At 37.9% G+C, this 13989-nt stretch overlaps 1 protein-coding gene across 1 annotated transcript; it reads left to right on the forward strand.

Moving 5' to 3' along the window:
• Positions 1-386: 386 nt before the first annotated feature.
• On the forward strand, positions 387-13702 carry pxdc1 (PX domain containing 1). Its single transcript, XM_004081159.4, has 5 exons — positions 387-1319; positions 9261-9352; positions 10228-10345; positions 10424-10535; positions 10923-13702. Exons 1-5 carry the CDS (start codon positions 1064-1066, stop codon positions 11047-11049), a joined length of 705 nt encoding a protein of 234 aa, XP_004081207.1. The 5' UTR covers positions 387-1063; the 3' UTR covers positions 11050-13702.
• Positions 13703-13989: the final 287 nt, after the last annotated feature.

The following is a 13989-nucleotide window of genomic DNA, read 5'->3' on the forward strand; positions in this document are numbered from 1 at the left end:
TTGAGTCCATTGAGCATCCATCATGCTCTCCCACTAGCTTACAGCTCCTCAGACCCCAAAAGTAAAATTAGCAGTACATCAAAAATGATGAGCAATATCATAGTATTGGTATTAATAACATCCAGCTGTACAGTTTATATCCAGATTCCATCTGAGACGCACATGGATCTATTTGTCTGCAAGTGGATGCATCGGAATGGAGCAGAGCAGGGAGGTTCCTTTTTTTCAATCTCACAACTAACTATTTCAAAGCTGCATTTTTTGGTCTGCTCCTGATTCACAATGATTTGAATGAAGACACAATTTTCTATGTGTCTATCATCAGAAAAATGCCACAAGAACATGTTAAAGCACAAATAACTAATCATTTTCATTGGAGTAGGTGTTTCAATTTAGTGTAACTGCAAATAAAGTATAATAAAATCTGAGTGAAAACAGATTTTAATGAAAATACATTGTAGGTTTGGCTAAATTTTGTTATTATAAGTCTATCCGCTTAAGATACAAGATGTTTGTCCTTATATGAATGAAATAAAGACCTGGACTTTGTTGCAGCCAGCTGCATTCTTTGCATAATTGTTGTGAAGGAGGGAGGAAGGAAGGAAAGGGGAGGAAACTGCGCTGACAGAGGAGCGGCTGCAGATCCAGACTGCGTAAAGTTAACAGACAAAAGGGAGGAAGCATGATTACGCTTTCAAATCTGAACACATTTCTATTTTCCTGTAACCATTTTTGTTTGTTAGTAAACAAACAAGTATTGTGTTGATGCCGTCAGATTTTTTTGTTTTGTTCTTAAGGGGCGTTTTTTCCTCTTTAAAGTTTTTTTTTTCATGCCACGTTCGTTTGAGATTACGCATGTGACGGGCTGACCTCAGCCATCCTCCTCCTCCTCGCAGTCCCCCGCAGCCGTCAGCCTGACAGCAGGCCAAACTGCAAACTTCCGAAACTTTCCCGTGTCTTGTCTCTTGTTCTGTGTCAGTCGTGTTTCCCGCGGCCTTGGCTGCCTCCGTGCCCCGCGAAGCCCCGCCGGCCCACCCCGGCATGCGCGGCCGACGCCGGAGGAATGGCATCGGCGGTGTTTGAGGGCACGTCGCTGGTCAACATGTTCGTGCGGGACTGCTGGGTGAACGGCATCCGCAGACTCATCATCAGCCAGCGCGGGGAGGAAGAGGACTTCTTCGAGATCAGGACCGAGTGGTCGGACAGGAACATCCTATACTTGCATCGCAGTTACGCTGACCTGGGGCGGCTGTTCCGGAGGCTGCTGGAGTCCTTCCCCGAGGACGGAGGGGAGCTGTCCAGAAGCCCGCTGATAGAAGGTCGGTTTTGTGACTCTGACAGGAAAAGATGACTCCACAGATCACCAACAATATTTTGGAGGGACTTTTCCCATCTGTCAGGGTCGTAGCTGCGCTCATGGATGAAAGGGCCACTTTAAAATTACATTACATTTTCTTTGTAATGCAAAAAATATTCTGTTATAATTTAAAGTAAACTGCAATGGCACAAGGATTCAGGACAAATGGACCACTGAAAAGAGGAATCAGCAGAACTGTGTGGGAGGGGCTGAGATACCAGCATCAGTACTTACTTTATATAACAGTATAGTTCTATAGCCTGTACTCGAATCAATAATGGTAGTTAAAGCAGTAAAAGCAGTAACCTAATGAGCAAAAAAAAAAAAAAAAAAAAATACATAAACACTTAAGCATGTTGATCATAAAAAGTTGCATCAAATGTAGTAAAAAAAAAAGATGAAACATTGATTCAGCGGTTTGTGGCTTCTGTCAGAATGAAACGACATTTTCAGATGCCTGTCTGCAAACTCCCTCCAAAGTTTCTATACATTAATGTGCACAATCAATATGCGCGAGTTTGACTTGGATTCTGTTCATCTTTACATGTTTGCTGTGATAACTCAATTATATTAAATCATACATTTAATATGTTTAAAAGGGAGCAGATAATTATAAGAATTGTGTTCTTCAATTCTGCTCCCTTCTGATCATGAAAATGTTCAATATTTAAGAGAAATATGTAAACATTTGAACATCAATTTTCATGAAAGGAACAAATAAATAAATGAAATGAAATGAAAAATACATCACATTGAAAGCAACCAATTTAAAAATGCCTATACCTGGATTAATGTTAGGTAATTTTAGTGAATGAAAGCTAATATCAGAATATTTAAGAGAGGAAAGTAAAACCATGTTGTTGTCACATTTTATACTTAACTTTCCAAACTTTTAAAAAGTACAATGAAAATTTTTTAGAAAAAATAATAAAACTCCTATAAAACTGTGGTTGCAGTTTATTCCCGAGTATTTTAGATTTTTCCGCCAGCAAAATAAAACAAAAACACAAAAATGCGATTGCTGCATTCAAAGGAACTGCTTCATTTTTTACTCAGGATTTTATTGTATTTTTTTTTTAATCTAGTAGAACAAGGGAAACATCTTATGGGGAAAACAAATAAGCAAAATCAATGAGACTGAACTCTGGATCACAGTTTGTTCAAACAAGTCAATAATTCACAAAATGCCCTTTGGGATGTCACATCAGCAGGGCCGTCGCACATCTGCTGGTCATGAGGCGATGACATGATGGTTCAACTGTCAATACTTTTCCAATTCATTCATTCATTCATGAATCAATGAATCATTTCATCAATTCATTCACCAAATGGATGTTAGTTTGCCCTTTCCTTAAACTTCTTAAGGAGGTCATAGTCCAGATGTACGGAAAGTAGTTCTCTTGAAAATCACCAAGAAATGGAAAACCACTTTGAGACCAGATTGTTTTAATGTAAAAGATTTTTTGATGGGAAAATTCATGGTTTAATACATCTGGTAAAATGTTTTTTCTCCTTGTAACTTAGATATTTGCTCACTTTTCCATTAACGTCACATAATTTATTGAAAGTGGCCTAGAGGGATCATGTCATTAGTGGTTTTAAATAAATAAATAAAAAGCAGCAGGTAGAATCATCCATTTGTGGCATTCAGGTGGACAGAAACATACTTTAATTAAAAATAAATAAAATTAGGAGTTCATGAGCAGCATCAAATAACCTAATCCCATCAAACGCTGCAAACCACAGAAAATAACAGAGAGACATGGCAGAATCAGTAGAAACTGAAAAAACACTTGATTTTATACTGACCAAGAAAACGAGTCAATTGGGAGCAGCTGAGGTGATTACCTGAAACCAGGTGTTCCAGATAAGCATGACAATCACTGGGAAACAGCTGAAAGGAACAGTTCACCCAAATGCAGAATTGGTTTCATTGGAAAATGTTGGCAATAAAGAAACATGGTGGGATTTTTTTAAATGTTGGATTTAAAAATTAAGGGTTAAAATAGCAATTTTATTAGTAAATATTAAATTATGTTCTTGTTTCTCATAAGATTTTTAAATGGATACATAGAATGACATTATCAGTCCCCCAAGGGCAAATCTGCAATTAAAAGTCTTGCTTATAATTTTAGTTTTTCTTCATTTTTATATATTTTATCAAAAAAAAAAAAATTGTTTTATGGTTTGAATATGCAAACTGTAGGGGGTCTAAGTGTTTGAGCACTGACGATATCATCTCCTCATTGAAATTATTGTCGATGGTTTTCATAGATATGAGGACGATGGGACTGAAGTCATCTATTTAACTGGGATTTTTAGGAAATTACACCAGTATTAGGTAAAATGCCATTTTTTACATCATATTGACAGTGGAAAAATATGATTTTGCTTGGTTAAAGGACAAGTTTTTTGAGCTCAAATTCAAATCTACATTGTTTGTTTGAGAAACTACAAATTAAACAAGAAGAATGTTTTTGTTAACTAAAGGTTGACAGTGTTAAAGGGCAAATTTAAATGGTAACCAGTTCAAGAAACAAATAAAGATACAGTATAAAGGAGAACACAAGTATTTGAGATTTTGAAGATGCTTGCATGTGAAAGTGAGGTTGTATTTCTCAAACAAATATGGATTTGTATTTAAAAAAATAACAGGTTTCCTGTAAATATTTACATTAAACCAGCAAAACCACAGGGTTATCACCTGTGTTTGTTGGTTTATAAGCAAATGTTTGATAAAAAAGATCAAATACATCAAGGAAAAGTAAAAATATGTTTTTAAAAAATCCAAATATAATTGTATAAAAAAGCTTCTACAACATAAATTCATGTGTTTTTTTCTAAACATAAATATTTGTTTAGTGTCTAAACACAAGACACTTTTTATAGTGTCATTTTCAGTCATACAAACCGGAACCCATGAGACCATTGGGCCTTATTAAGGATCAAATTATTTCTCACTTGTCCGTTTAAATGGAGGTTATGTCCTAAAAGAGCTGTTCATTACAGATCTCATGTGTTTGGATCTTGTCACATAGTTGGTTAGTGACATCAGGACGAGTGAACAGGAGGGTTTTTCACAGCTTTGTTTCTCTGTGTCTTGGCATATCCAAAGATTTGGAAGAGCTCCCAGTTTGTCCCAAAGTTTCCTCCTTGCTTTCCTTTTGTCTGTACAAATGGAGACATCCCTTTTGTGGTGGTTGGAAAGCTTTACTTCCTCTGTAGGCCCAGAAATAGCTGTCAGAGTTGTTGACAGCTCTCTGCCAGCGTGGTGCGCTGGGAAGAGACTTTTCAGATCTCATGACTGACTTTTCACTTCTTTATTCTGCCTGGGTAAGCGGCGCAAGCGTACTGAAAAGTGGGCGAAGCAGACTTTACAGCTCCTGCAGACACTTTAACCTTTTAGCTGACAGATCATAAGCATTCATACTAATAATAGTTCCTTATACTGACGGGAAAAAGTCTTCTAGCGTTTTTTGCTTCAGTGTCTTAACTCCAATCTCCTGTTGCTGTGCTGCTCCTAGGCAACAACAAAGACATACGGGGCATTTAGGACTGATGTCATGATGAGAAAGAGAGTCAGAGGGTGACTTGGAGGCGGGTGGACTTTCCATATTTAGCTTCACTGGTCTGTGAAAGCCTCATAACACTCATCTTCCATGTGATCCCAGAGTACATGCAGCCTGGTTGTAATTGTTCACGTAAGCACGATATCATCAAGGAATGCAGGCAGACCTCTTCCCATCAACCTACGCACTACAATTAACTTATTCTTTATATAAGCTTTTCATTTGATATACCTCTGAGTGTTGGGATGTAACAGGAAAAGTTCAGTCTATTGGGAGTTTAGCCTTTTAGATAGAAACTACGACCTGTCTGTTCATTAAAGTGACCTATGTATGCTGTGACCGACTGGCGGCCTGTCCAGGGTGTTCCCCGCCTTCGCCCAACAGTAGCCAGGACAGGCTCTGGTAACCCCGTGACCTTGAGATGGATATAGCTGTTGAGAAAATAGTTGAATCTGTGCTACTGTTCACAACTAAGGTTGTAGATTTCGGATTTTAGGAGGTTTTGTGTCATGATAAACAAAACTATTTGGCATAACTGTAGCTCAATGTCCATATCAGTTGCGCGACAGGATCTGTACAGGAATCATTTGCAGTCGTTCACATATCTGGACAGCGTAGGACAGGATCAATTTTCCAAAGCTATAACTTGAGGCCCAAATTGTTTTCATAGACAAAAAAGAGGCAGTTTTACGATGACTTGGTGGTTATGGTGATGACACAGCAGATGTACAGCAGCTTAGATGCATATTAGCCAAAATTGCGGCGTGTCAGTTGTTGAGAGATTCCGTGACATGCGGCCGCCTTTAGCTTATCAGATTAATGCAGAAGACGGCAGTGAAAAGTAGCTCTTGCAACATTGTTTTAGATTTGGAGTTTGAGGAACACAGAGCCCCGTTTAACTCGTTGTTTACTCGTCAGGTAATGGAGAACCTCAGAGACACGATGGTAATTGGTAATTTGTTGGTATCATCTGTATTGGAAAATCTTCTCCTGTTTAAATCCTAGACAGAGTGTAATTTTTTCTTGAAGATAGTTAAGAGGACAGGAAAAAGTATTTTAAAACAGACTGGTTCACACTCAAAAACGAACATAAAAACCTTTAAGGGTGTTTCATGATCAATACTACATGACGGCAGGAGAAAAATGCGTCTACTCCAGATATGTACTTTTACAAGAAAATGGATGCATTGTCATAAAAAGATTTCTGGATGCTTAAGCCTTAGTCATGTGCACCAGTAAGGGGGTTGACCCATACTGGTACTGCGGGTATTTGGGTTGCCTGGGCCCGTGGAGGGTCGTAGATTGGCGTGGCCATATCTTAAAGTGAGTCCAGGTTTGTCTTGCAGTCCACCTTAAGGGACGCCATGAAAAATGGAATGTACCTTTGTTGCGTGAGTGGCAAGTGTATCATGAAGGGTTCTTAAGAAAAATGGAAGTTGCACACACTTATGACACACGGGTGATGTTGTCGTTCATTGATCTTACACCACACTCTAGTCGATAGTACGGTGTGAGTACTGACTCCTTACTGACCGAGCACAAATGAGGTGTGGCATTTGTGCACAGTGCTATAGAAGTGCCTGTAGGGCGCCTGTAGGGCTACAGGTGCCTACTTATCACACAAACAACACTTACAGGCTCCTTGCGCAGTTGACAGGGTTTGGGGGGAGGAAACATCTGGACACATGTGCCTCACCTATCTTACTCTTACTTACCCTCATGTTTAAGTAAGTGTCACAATATCCGTAGAAACAAATTTGCAGAAACATTTTTAATGAACAGTCTTTGACCTTAATATTGCATGCGGGCCACCTGCATGCCCAGTGCAAGTTTGCCCTTTTTTTAGATTGCAGACCTATAAGTATTCACCCGTAAGGGCAGTTATGACTATGGTTTATTAAAGTGTGCTGTTTTTTGGTTTTGTTTAGGAAGTGATAGCATCCTCTACTTTTTCTTTTTTTCCTGTCCAAAGCTTTTAACTGAGTCAGTACTCTCATGTGACGTCAAAATTCCGCCAACTTTACTGTCCAGGGAGTTGTCACCCTGAGGGAAACACTCGAAGCTAACAAGTCCTCTGAAACATGCACAGAATGCACATTTCAATACTTTTCCATAGTTTTAAAACTGTTCAAGGTCTTACCTGTTACATTGTGTGTGGCAACTGCTAGCAGGCACTCATAGTTTGATTCCTATTATTTTCTGCTTGATGTGTCCACATGTGTTTTCTTTATTTGGGTTGGCTTGTTGCTCTTACAAGTCAAATTGCTTAGAGATGTTAAGGTTGTGGGGCTTAGTTTGAATCAATGATCTACTCTAAATACATTGTACATTACAGTTAAAAATTGTAATGTACACTCGGTGTGATCTGAAATTGGGTTATACAGAAGATGCTAAAATGAAAGATGTAAAGATGTACGGAGAGGCTGTAGGAAGCCTTATCTATCTGATGACGTGTACTCGACCGGACCTAAGTTTTGTGGTAACCAGATAATCACAATATTTATGTAAGTCAGCAAAAGCCCTGTGGTTCAACAGAGGTTAAGACATCTCAGAAGAACTGCAACTGTGTTTTAGGAGAAACAACAGTGAGAAGCTCAGTCCAGTAGTCCATAGTGATGCAGACTGGACAGGTGACTCTACCTACAGATGCAGCTCTGGGAGGTTTTGTGTGAGCCTTAATAAAACATTTATGGGGTTTTCAGACTGATCACATTAGGTTTGCTTAAAGGGAACCAGTATTTGTTTCCCCCAATAATCCAGAACAAATTTTCAGTCTGAACACACCCAATCCCTCTCTGACCCATCTTTTGAGGTTGTCTCAGTTTTTTTTCCAATCGGACTGAGCTCCAGTTTGCGCTTAGATTCCTCCTTCTGAATAGACTCCATGCTCGGAGTGGAACAACTGGACCAAAATGGCCACCGTAGCCAGGCATTACAATGTAAATAGAGAAGGAAAGAAGCAACTGGGACGATGAGATACGGCAACTCATTGAAATGTGGTCAGATGAATGCACGTTTATTAAAAAAACTTTAAACGTGATACACATTGCTTCTCACACTGTTTTCCCGACAATCTATATGCTACAAACATTTATCAGTGTCTCCTCAGTAACCGCCTTGCAGGATGCGTCCACCGTACTAAAGTAAAAAGTGTTGTACCTGAGGTTTATACAGACGGTCAAATGAAATTTAAAGTTTGAATACGGTAAGTGAACTATCCCGTCAAGGATTGCAAAGCTCAGGACTTCCATTATTCTTTCTATCATTCCTTTGCCCCACCCTTGCAATTCCTGGCCAATTGCGGAAGAGATCTTTAATCACACAGTTTTGTTTACAAGCTTTGGTTCAGAGCAGAAATGTCCCGCTGAAGCCAGTCTGAATACAGACAAAAGTAGGTTCATGGCTCGATCCGGACCAAGTTAAGCGGAATCGGATTGGACCAACAGACTTTTCCAGTCTGAGTACATCCTTAGCTCCTAGGACTAACCAAGGACCAGCTTACAGCAGCTTTGTCTACCTATGAAGCAGAATGTGTGACTTTAGCCTTTGGGATGCAAAAGTGCATTGATTCCGCGTAACTATAGGAACCATTAGATCATTACAACGACATGTGTATGATGAATATATAAGGAGAATTTGAGAAAAATCACATTTAACCAAAAACCCTCTGAGTCCTCAAAGGTACGTAGATGTTAAATATTACGTTTTGAAATTGAGGAGGATGTGTGATCCAACTTCATACATGACACCAAAAAGTTGAAGTTCTTTTGAGAAGCCAATCTCACGATTTTTATTGTTTAAAGCTCTAAGTGTTTCTAAGAATGTGTATCAACCCCCACATCTACACCGCAAACTGTGTTTAATTCATCAAAACAACAATTGTTTAAAAAAAGAACATTATTATGACTTTTGCGAAGACAATACAGCACCCAGAAAAAATGCTGCCCTGCCTCGCTCTAAATCAATGTGTTTACAGCAACTCCCCCCTGAGAAGCAGCCAACTGCTGGCAACACCAGCCACCCCGTTGATGCCAGAATCCCTGATTTGTTATCCTCTGTTCTCTCAGTTACATACTCGTCTTATTTTTTTACTTCGAAGTGGGTAAAAACATTTCCTTTGTCATAAGTACCAAATGTTGTTAAATTTGTGCTAAAACAACACAAAATGCATTTTGGATAAAAGACTTGATGTAAATATCTCTTAAATGTTAACTAGTTTGACCGTCACAAGATTCCGAAAACAATTAGGAGTTGGAAAATTGGTTGATTTGATAAAATCCTGTCTTGTTTACCTTAAGTTTTTCAAAGTGTAAATATTTTTGATTTATTTGCAGGGCTAGTCAAAATCAAAGAAGCACACGACATTGAGGAAAAGCTGAATGAGGTGGAGAGACTGCTGAAGAACGCCATCAATATGCCGTGCAAGGTGACTTGATTTAATCAAAACTTCATCACAGCAGGAACATACACATAAATAAATATACATGTATATGTAAAACTTCTTTAATGGACCAACTATATATATATATATATATATATATATATATATATGTATATATGCTGTATCTATCTATCTATCTATCTATCTATCTATCTATCTATCTATCTATCTATCTATCTATCTATCTATCTATCTATCTATCTATCTATCTATCTATCTATCTATCTATCTGTCTGTCTGTCTGTCTGTCTGTCTGTCTGTCTGTCTGTCTGTCTGTCTGTCTGTCTGTCTGTCTGTCTGTCTGTCTGTCTGTCTGTCTGTCTGTCTGTCTGTCTGTCTGTCTGTCTGTCTGTCTGTCTGTCTGTCTGTCCGTCTATATATATATTTATATATATAATGATTTTCATTGTTCAATATAAATATAACTATTATTACATATCAATGTAAAATCACAAAATCGTAGCTTTCTGTTTTTTCTCTCAACCTTGATTTATTTTATTCATCATTATCACTGTTCTTTTTTTTAATATTATTGTTATTTTCCTTGTTGTTGTTGTTGTAATATACTAAGCTTCTGCCTTCTCCTTTTCAAACATGTTTTGTATTGTTGTTTTATTCTTATTGTTGTTGTAGTTATTATTGTTATCATCAATAAGTTTGCATTTTATACATTTTTCTCCAATTATTAACACGTTTCAAACATTTTTTTTAAAGGCTTTTATTTAGAGCAAAAATGCACAAAAAACAGAAGAAAGTCTGGTTAGATTGCATGTCGTAAACGTTTAGCAGCATCTGTGTTTACAGGCACATGTGGAAGAAAAGTAGTGATATGTACTCTAAAGCCTTTCTATCTACTACAGTATTCCAGGTCAGAGGTGATGCTGACTTTCTTTGAACGATCGCCGCTGGACCAGGTGCTGAGGAATGACAAAGTCCACAGAATCCAGCCCTGCTTTCAGAGTCCCATCAAGATATCAGGTACTTGTTCTTGTGTAGCAAACAGATGGACTTCCTGTTCTCGATGACTTTACCAAAACGTGACTGTGCACTTTGCAGAAATCATGCGCTCCAACGGCTTTTGTCTGGCCAACACCGAAACGATAGTATTTGATCACAGCGTCCCTGATGAGAAAGAAAGACCGTCATCCACAGACTCTGTAGAACACACGTACGTATGACGAAGTTTGATCTGCCTCTGGTCTCAGTCATGAAGGTTGTCATGTTCTTGTTTAACTCAGAAAATAAGACTGGGAAGTAAATTGCAAGCAAAGCAAGTTTAGGGCCTTTCTTCTGGAAATCAGAGGATTTCCTTCTTAGCTGGAGAGTTACTAAGTGAAACGGTCCTTAAGTGAGACCCTCCATTTCCAGCATAAAGCACAGGAAGCATGTCCGTGGACCTCTTCCTTCCTCTGCTGTGTGTAGGAAGGAAAAGAGGAACCCCTTCCTCCTGATCCTTCAGACAGAAAACATTTGACATTCCTTTCATGGGACTCCAGCTTTTGTCAGCACAGCTCTACAGTCTAGCATCGATGTTAATCTTGATTTATTTTTTCAGGTATGAAGACGGCACAGAGCTTTTGCCGTTAGATGAAGAAGAATTGGTCAATGAGGACACAGAAGCGTATGTCACCAACCTGTCCTACTACCACCTGGTCCCCTTTGAGACCGACATCCTGGAGTGAAAGCTGGAAAAGACTTAAGGAAATCTGCTCGAACGGACGGAACTATGCGATGCTGCTGCTGCTTTTTCTTGCAGCCTCCTAAGGTTTTTTTTTTATGTGCACCAAAACAACAATGGAATGCAATAATACCATCTCTTCATTTACTCTGTGTTTTCACCAAAGACTTTTTTATTCGGTGAGTTTGCCAGGAATTCCTTGGGAACCTGTGGTTAGGAGAATCGCTCCAGACGAGGGAAGGAGGACTCATCAGCTGCGCTTTTAGAGACAAGTTTCAGTTATTGGACCATCACTTTAGCATCACATGATTAACCCTTTTTTGATCAAGTGTTTCTTTTTTTTTTTGGGCTGATTACGGATGTGTTTGCTGAGTTGCTTCTGCAGACCACATCCTGAACTGTTTCCCTCCCTGCAGAAAAAAACGTGTTTGTCTTCCGACTTTGTGGTGCACTTTATACCAGCATTCAGTTTCAGACTGTGTACCAGCCTTAAAGTCCCACTTTGTCCATTTATTGATCTATTTTCAAAGTGTTTCTAGTGGTTTTTTACTTATGATGATGCCGTTTTTAGCAAAAATCCAAAAACCTGTGTCGTTTTCGAAGACATAATTTCTTCAAAGTGGCAGCAGTTCTTTAGAAATTCACCTCTGAGTTGTGGGCAGGACAACTCAGAGTCTTAAGTCTCATTTTCCTTCATCCCTTTGTTTACACTCTTTCCTGCTATCTTACAGCCCCTCACACCCCCAACCTAACTTTAGTGGTGCAACAAAAATTGCGAGCAATATCAGCGCTTTCCATCCGTACAGATGGAGCCAGATTCCAGCTCAGATGAGGAAAGCGAAGAAATTCATGGATCTATTTATCTGCAATGGATGCATCAGTAACTTGTGGCCCACCTAGCATGTTTTTTACATCACAACTAAGCTCTTTTTTCAATGGCATTCAACAATTTGAATAAAATATACTCATAAATGCATATTTACGCTTATTTTTCTTAATATATGTCCTCCATCATTGGCAAAATGCTGCAGGAACCTGTTAAAAACACCAAAAACACAGTGGGTTTAAATTCTTTGTATTTGGCATGTAAATGCTACAAAAACCACATTTTATCAAGTAAACGTGTCTGATTTACAATCAAAAAATTTGTTTTTGACACAATGAGATAATGGAAAGGATCTTACTGGGGTTATATGTGTTTTTTTAACATTAAGTTTAACTTTTTATTTGTAATTAGCAAAAAGAAAATCTTCCAAAGCAATCATATTATTAGTTAGAAATTTTGTTTAATATAATTGAGAACTTTTGCTGTGAAACTAATGGGAACTTTTACAACACATGTGGTGAACAAAACCATCTTTAAACGTAAAAAAATAACCTATATTTAATATATAAGCTGTAGTTTTTTACGCTAACTAGAGTATTATTTATGTCGTTTATGGTCTTTCTGCCTCACTTGGTTATTTGAACAAATATACCGCTTGTTTTTCCAGATGAATGAAACAATGCTTTTAAGTTTTATAACTTAATGCCATAGATTAAAGTTAAGTTAGATTTGATTCTAATCTAACTGTAACAACCCTCTTGATAAATAATAGGGTTGAAACCATTTCCAGCTGAGGAGTGACAAAATGTGGAATGAAAAGCTCTGTTTTATGTTTGTGCTGAGGTCATTCTGGTCCAAAAAGATGTCATGAGTGGGATCAGAGCAACAAATCCCCTCTTTATCTGAAAAAGACAAATGACTTTGCTGTACTACTAAATTGCCTGAAAAAAAGCAAACGCTTGATTTGAAATGAAGGCCTGCATGTATGCAATGCAAGTGTTTGAAACACATGTTTGTGTAGGGCTGACTGTTGTTGTTGGGTGAGTTTTGTCTTCTCAGAAGGTCTTTCAAATGTAGGCTAACAGCTTGAGTCCAGGTCCCTACTCCGCTGGATAAAAAGGCATTCAGTGCTTCACAAACTTGGCCTGTGAGCCTTCGGCGCGCCTCCAAATGGGTCTATTTAGCAGCACAGTCATGATCACTATGCACACCGTGAGAAAGTCCCGCTCTTTCACTCTTTTTTTTTGGGTCAGTTAGACGTATTTTGTTTATATTTTGTTGGTGAAAATGAATAAAGAATTATGAGAAAAAACTAGATTTTATTCTGTCATTCAGCAAACTATAATAATAAAAAAGACTTTTGAGCACAAAATCTTGTGGAAAAGTAGCTCCTCAGAATTAAAACCAATGATTTAATTGTAAATCTGCTTATAAACCTTATTTTTATTAAAAAACAAAACATAAGAAACAGTTGGATCTTGTAGACCCTTGTCTGTCTTACACCTCTTTTATGAACTGTTGGATTTATTTAACTACATGTCTGTAAATTATATTCATTCTGGTACTTAACCAGTTCGTTGTTAAATGTATAGTACATATCAATAGATGCCCTATTGTGCCAGCTGCAGCGCTTTGAGGCTCTCAAGAGCACAGAAAGCCTGACATAATAGAAAATAATATTTGAGTAACGTTTTATTTGTCATTTTAACTGTCAAGTCTTTAAAAATGTTTATTGCTTTGTATAAGTGAGGATTAGCTGATGGCAAAAATGAAGGAGTGTTTGATGCAAGGTGATGCTTCATAAAATAAACGATTTGTTTTGCAATAAAAAGTGTGTTTCAGATGTTTTATCTAGAGATGTACAATTTCAGAAAAACAGAACAAAAATATGAGACTTTGGTCAAATGTTGGAATCTGTTGAATATATTATATATCTAATAATAATATGTATGAATATTAGAACTTTATTGGAGGAATATTTTTTTACACACTTCTCACTAATATTCTGGCAAAGTTAAATAGGATTTTTCTAAAACTACATTTAATTCCAGTCAGATTATGTTGAGTAAAACATTTACAGTAGTAACTTGGACCAGTTTACCAAGCTGGATGTGGAGT

The sequence above is a fragment of the Oryzias latipes genome, chromosome 20 (genome assembly GCF_002234675.1).
Source record: "Oryzias latipes chromosome 20, ASM223467v1".
NCBI lineage: Eukaryota > Metazoa > Chordata > Actinopteri > Beloniformes > Adrianichthyidae > Oryzias > Oryzias latipes.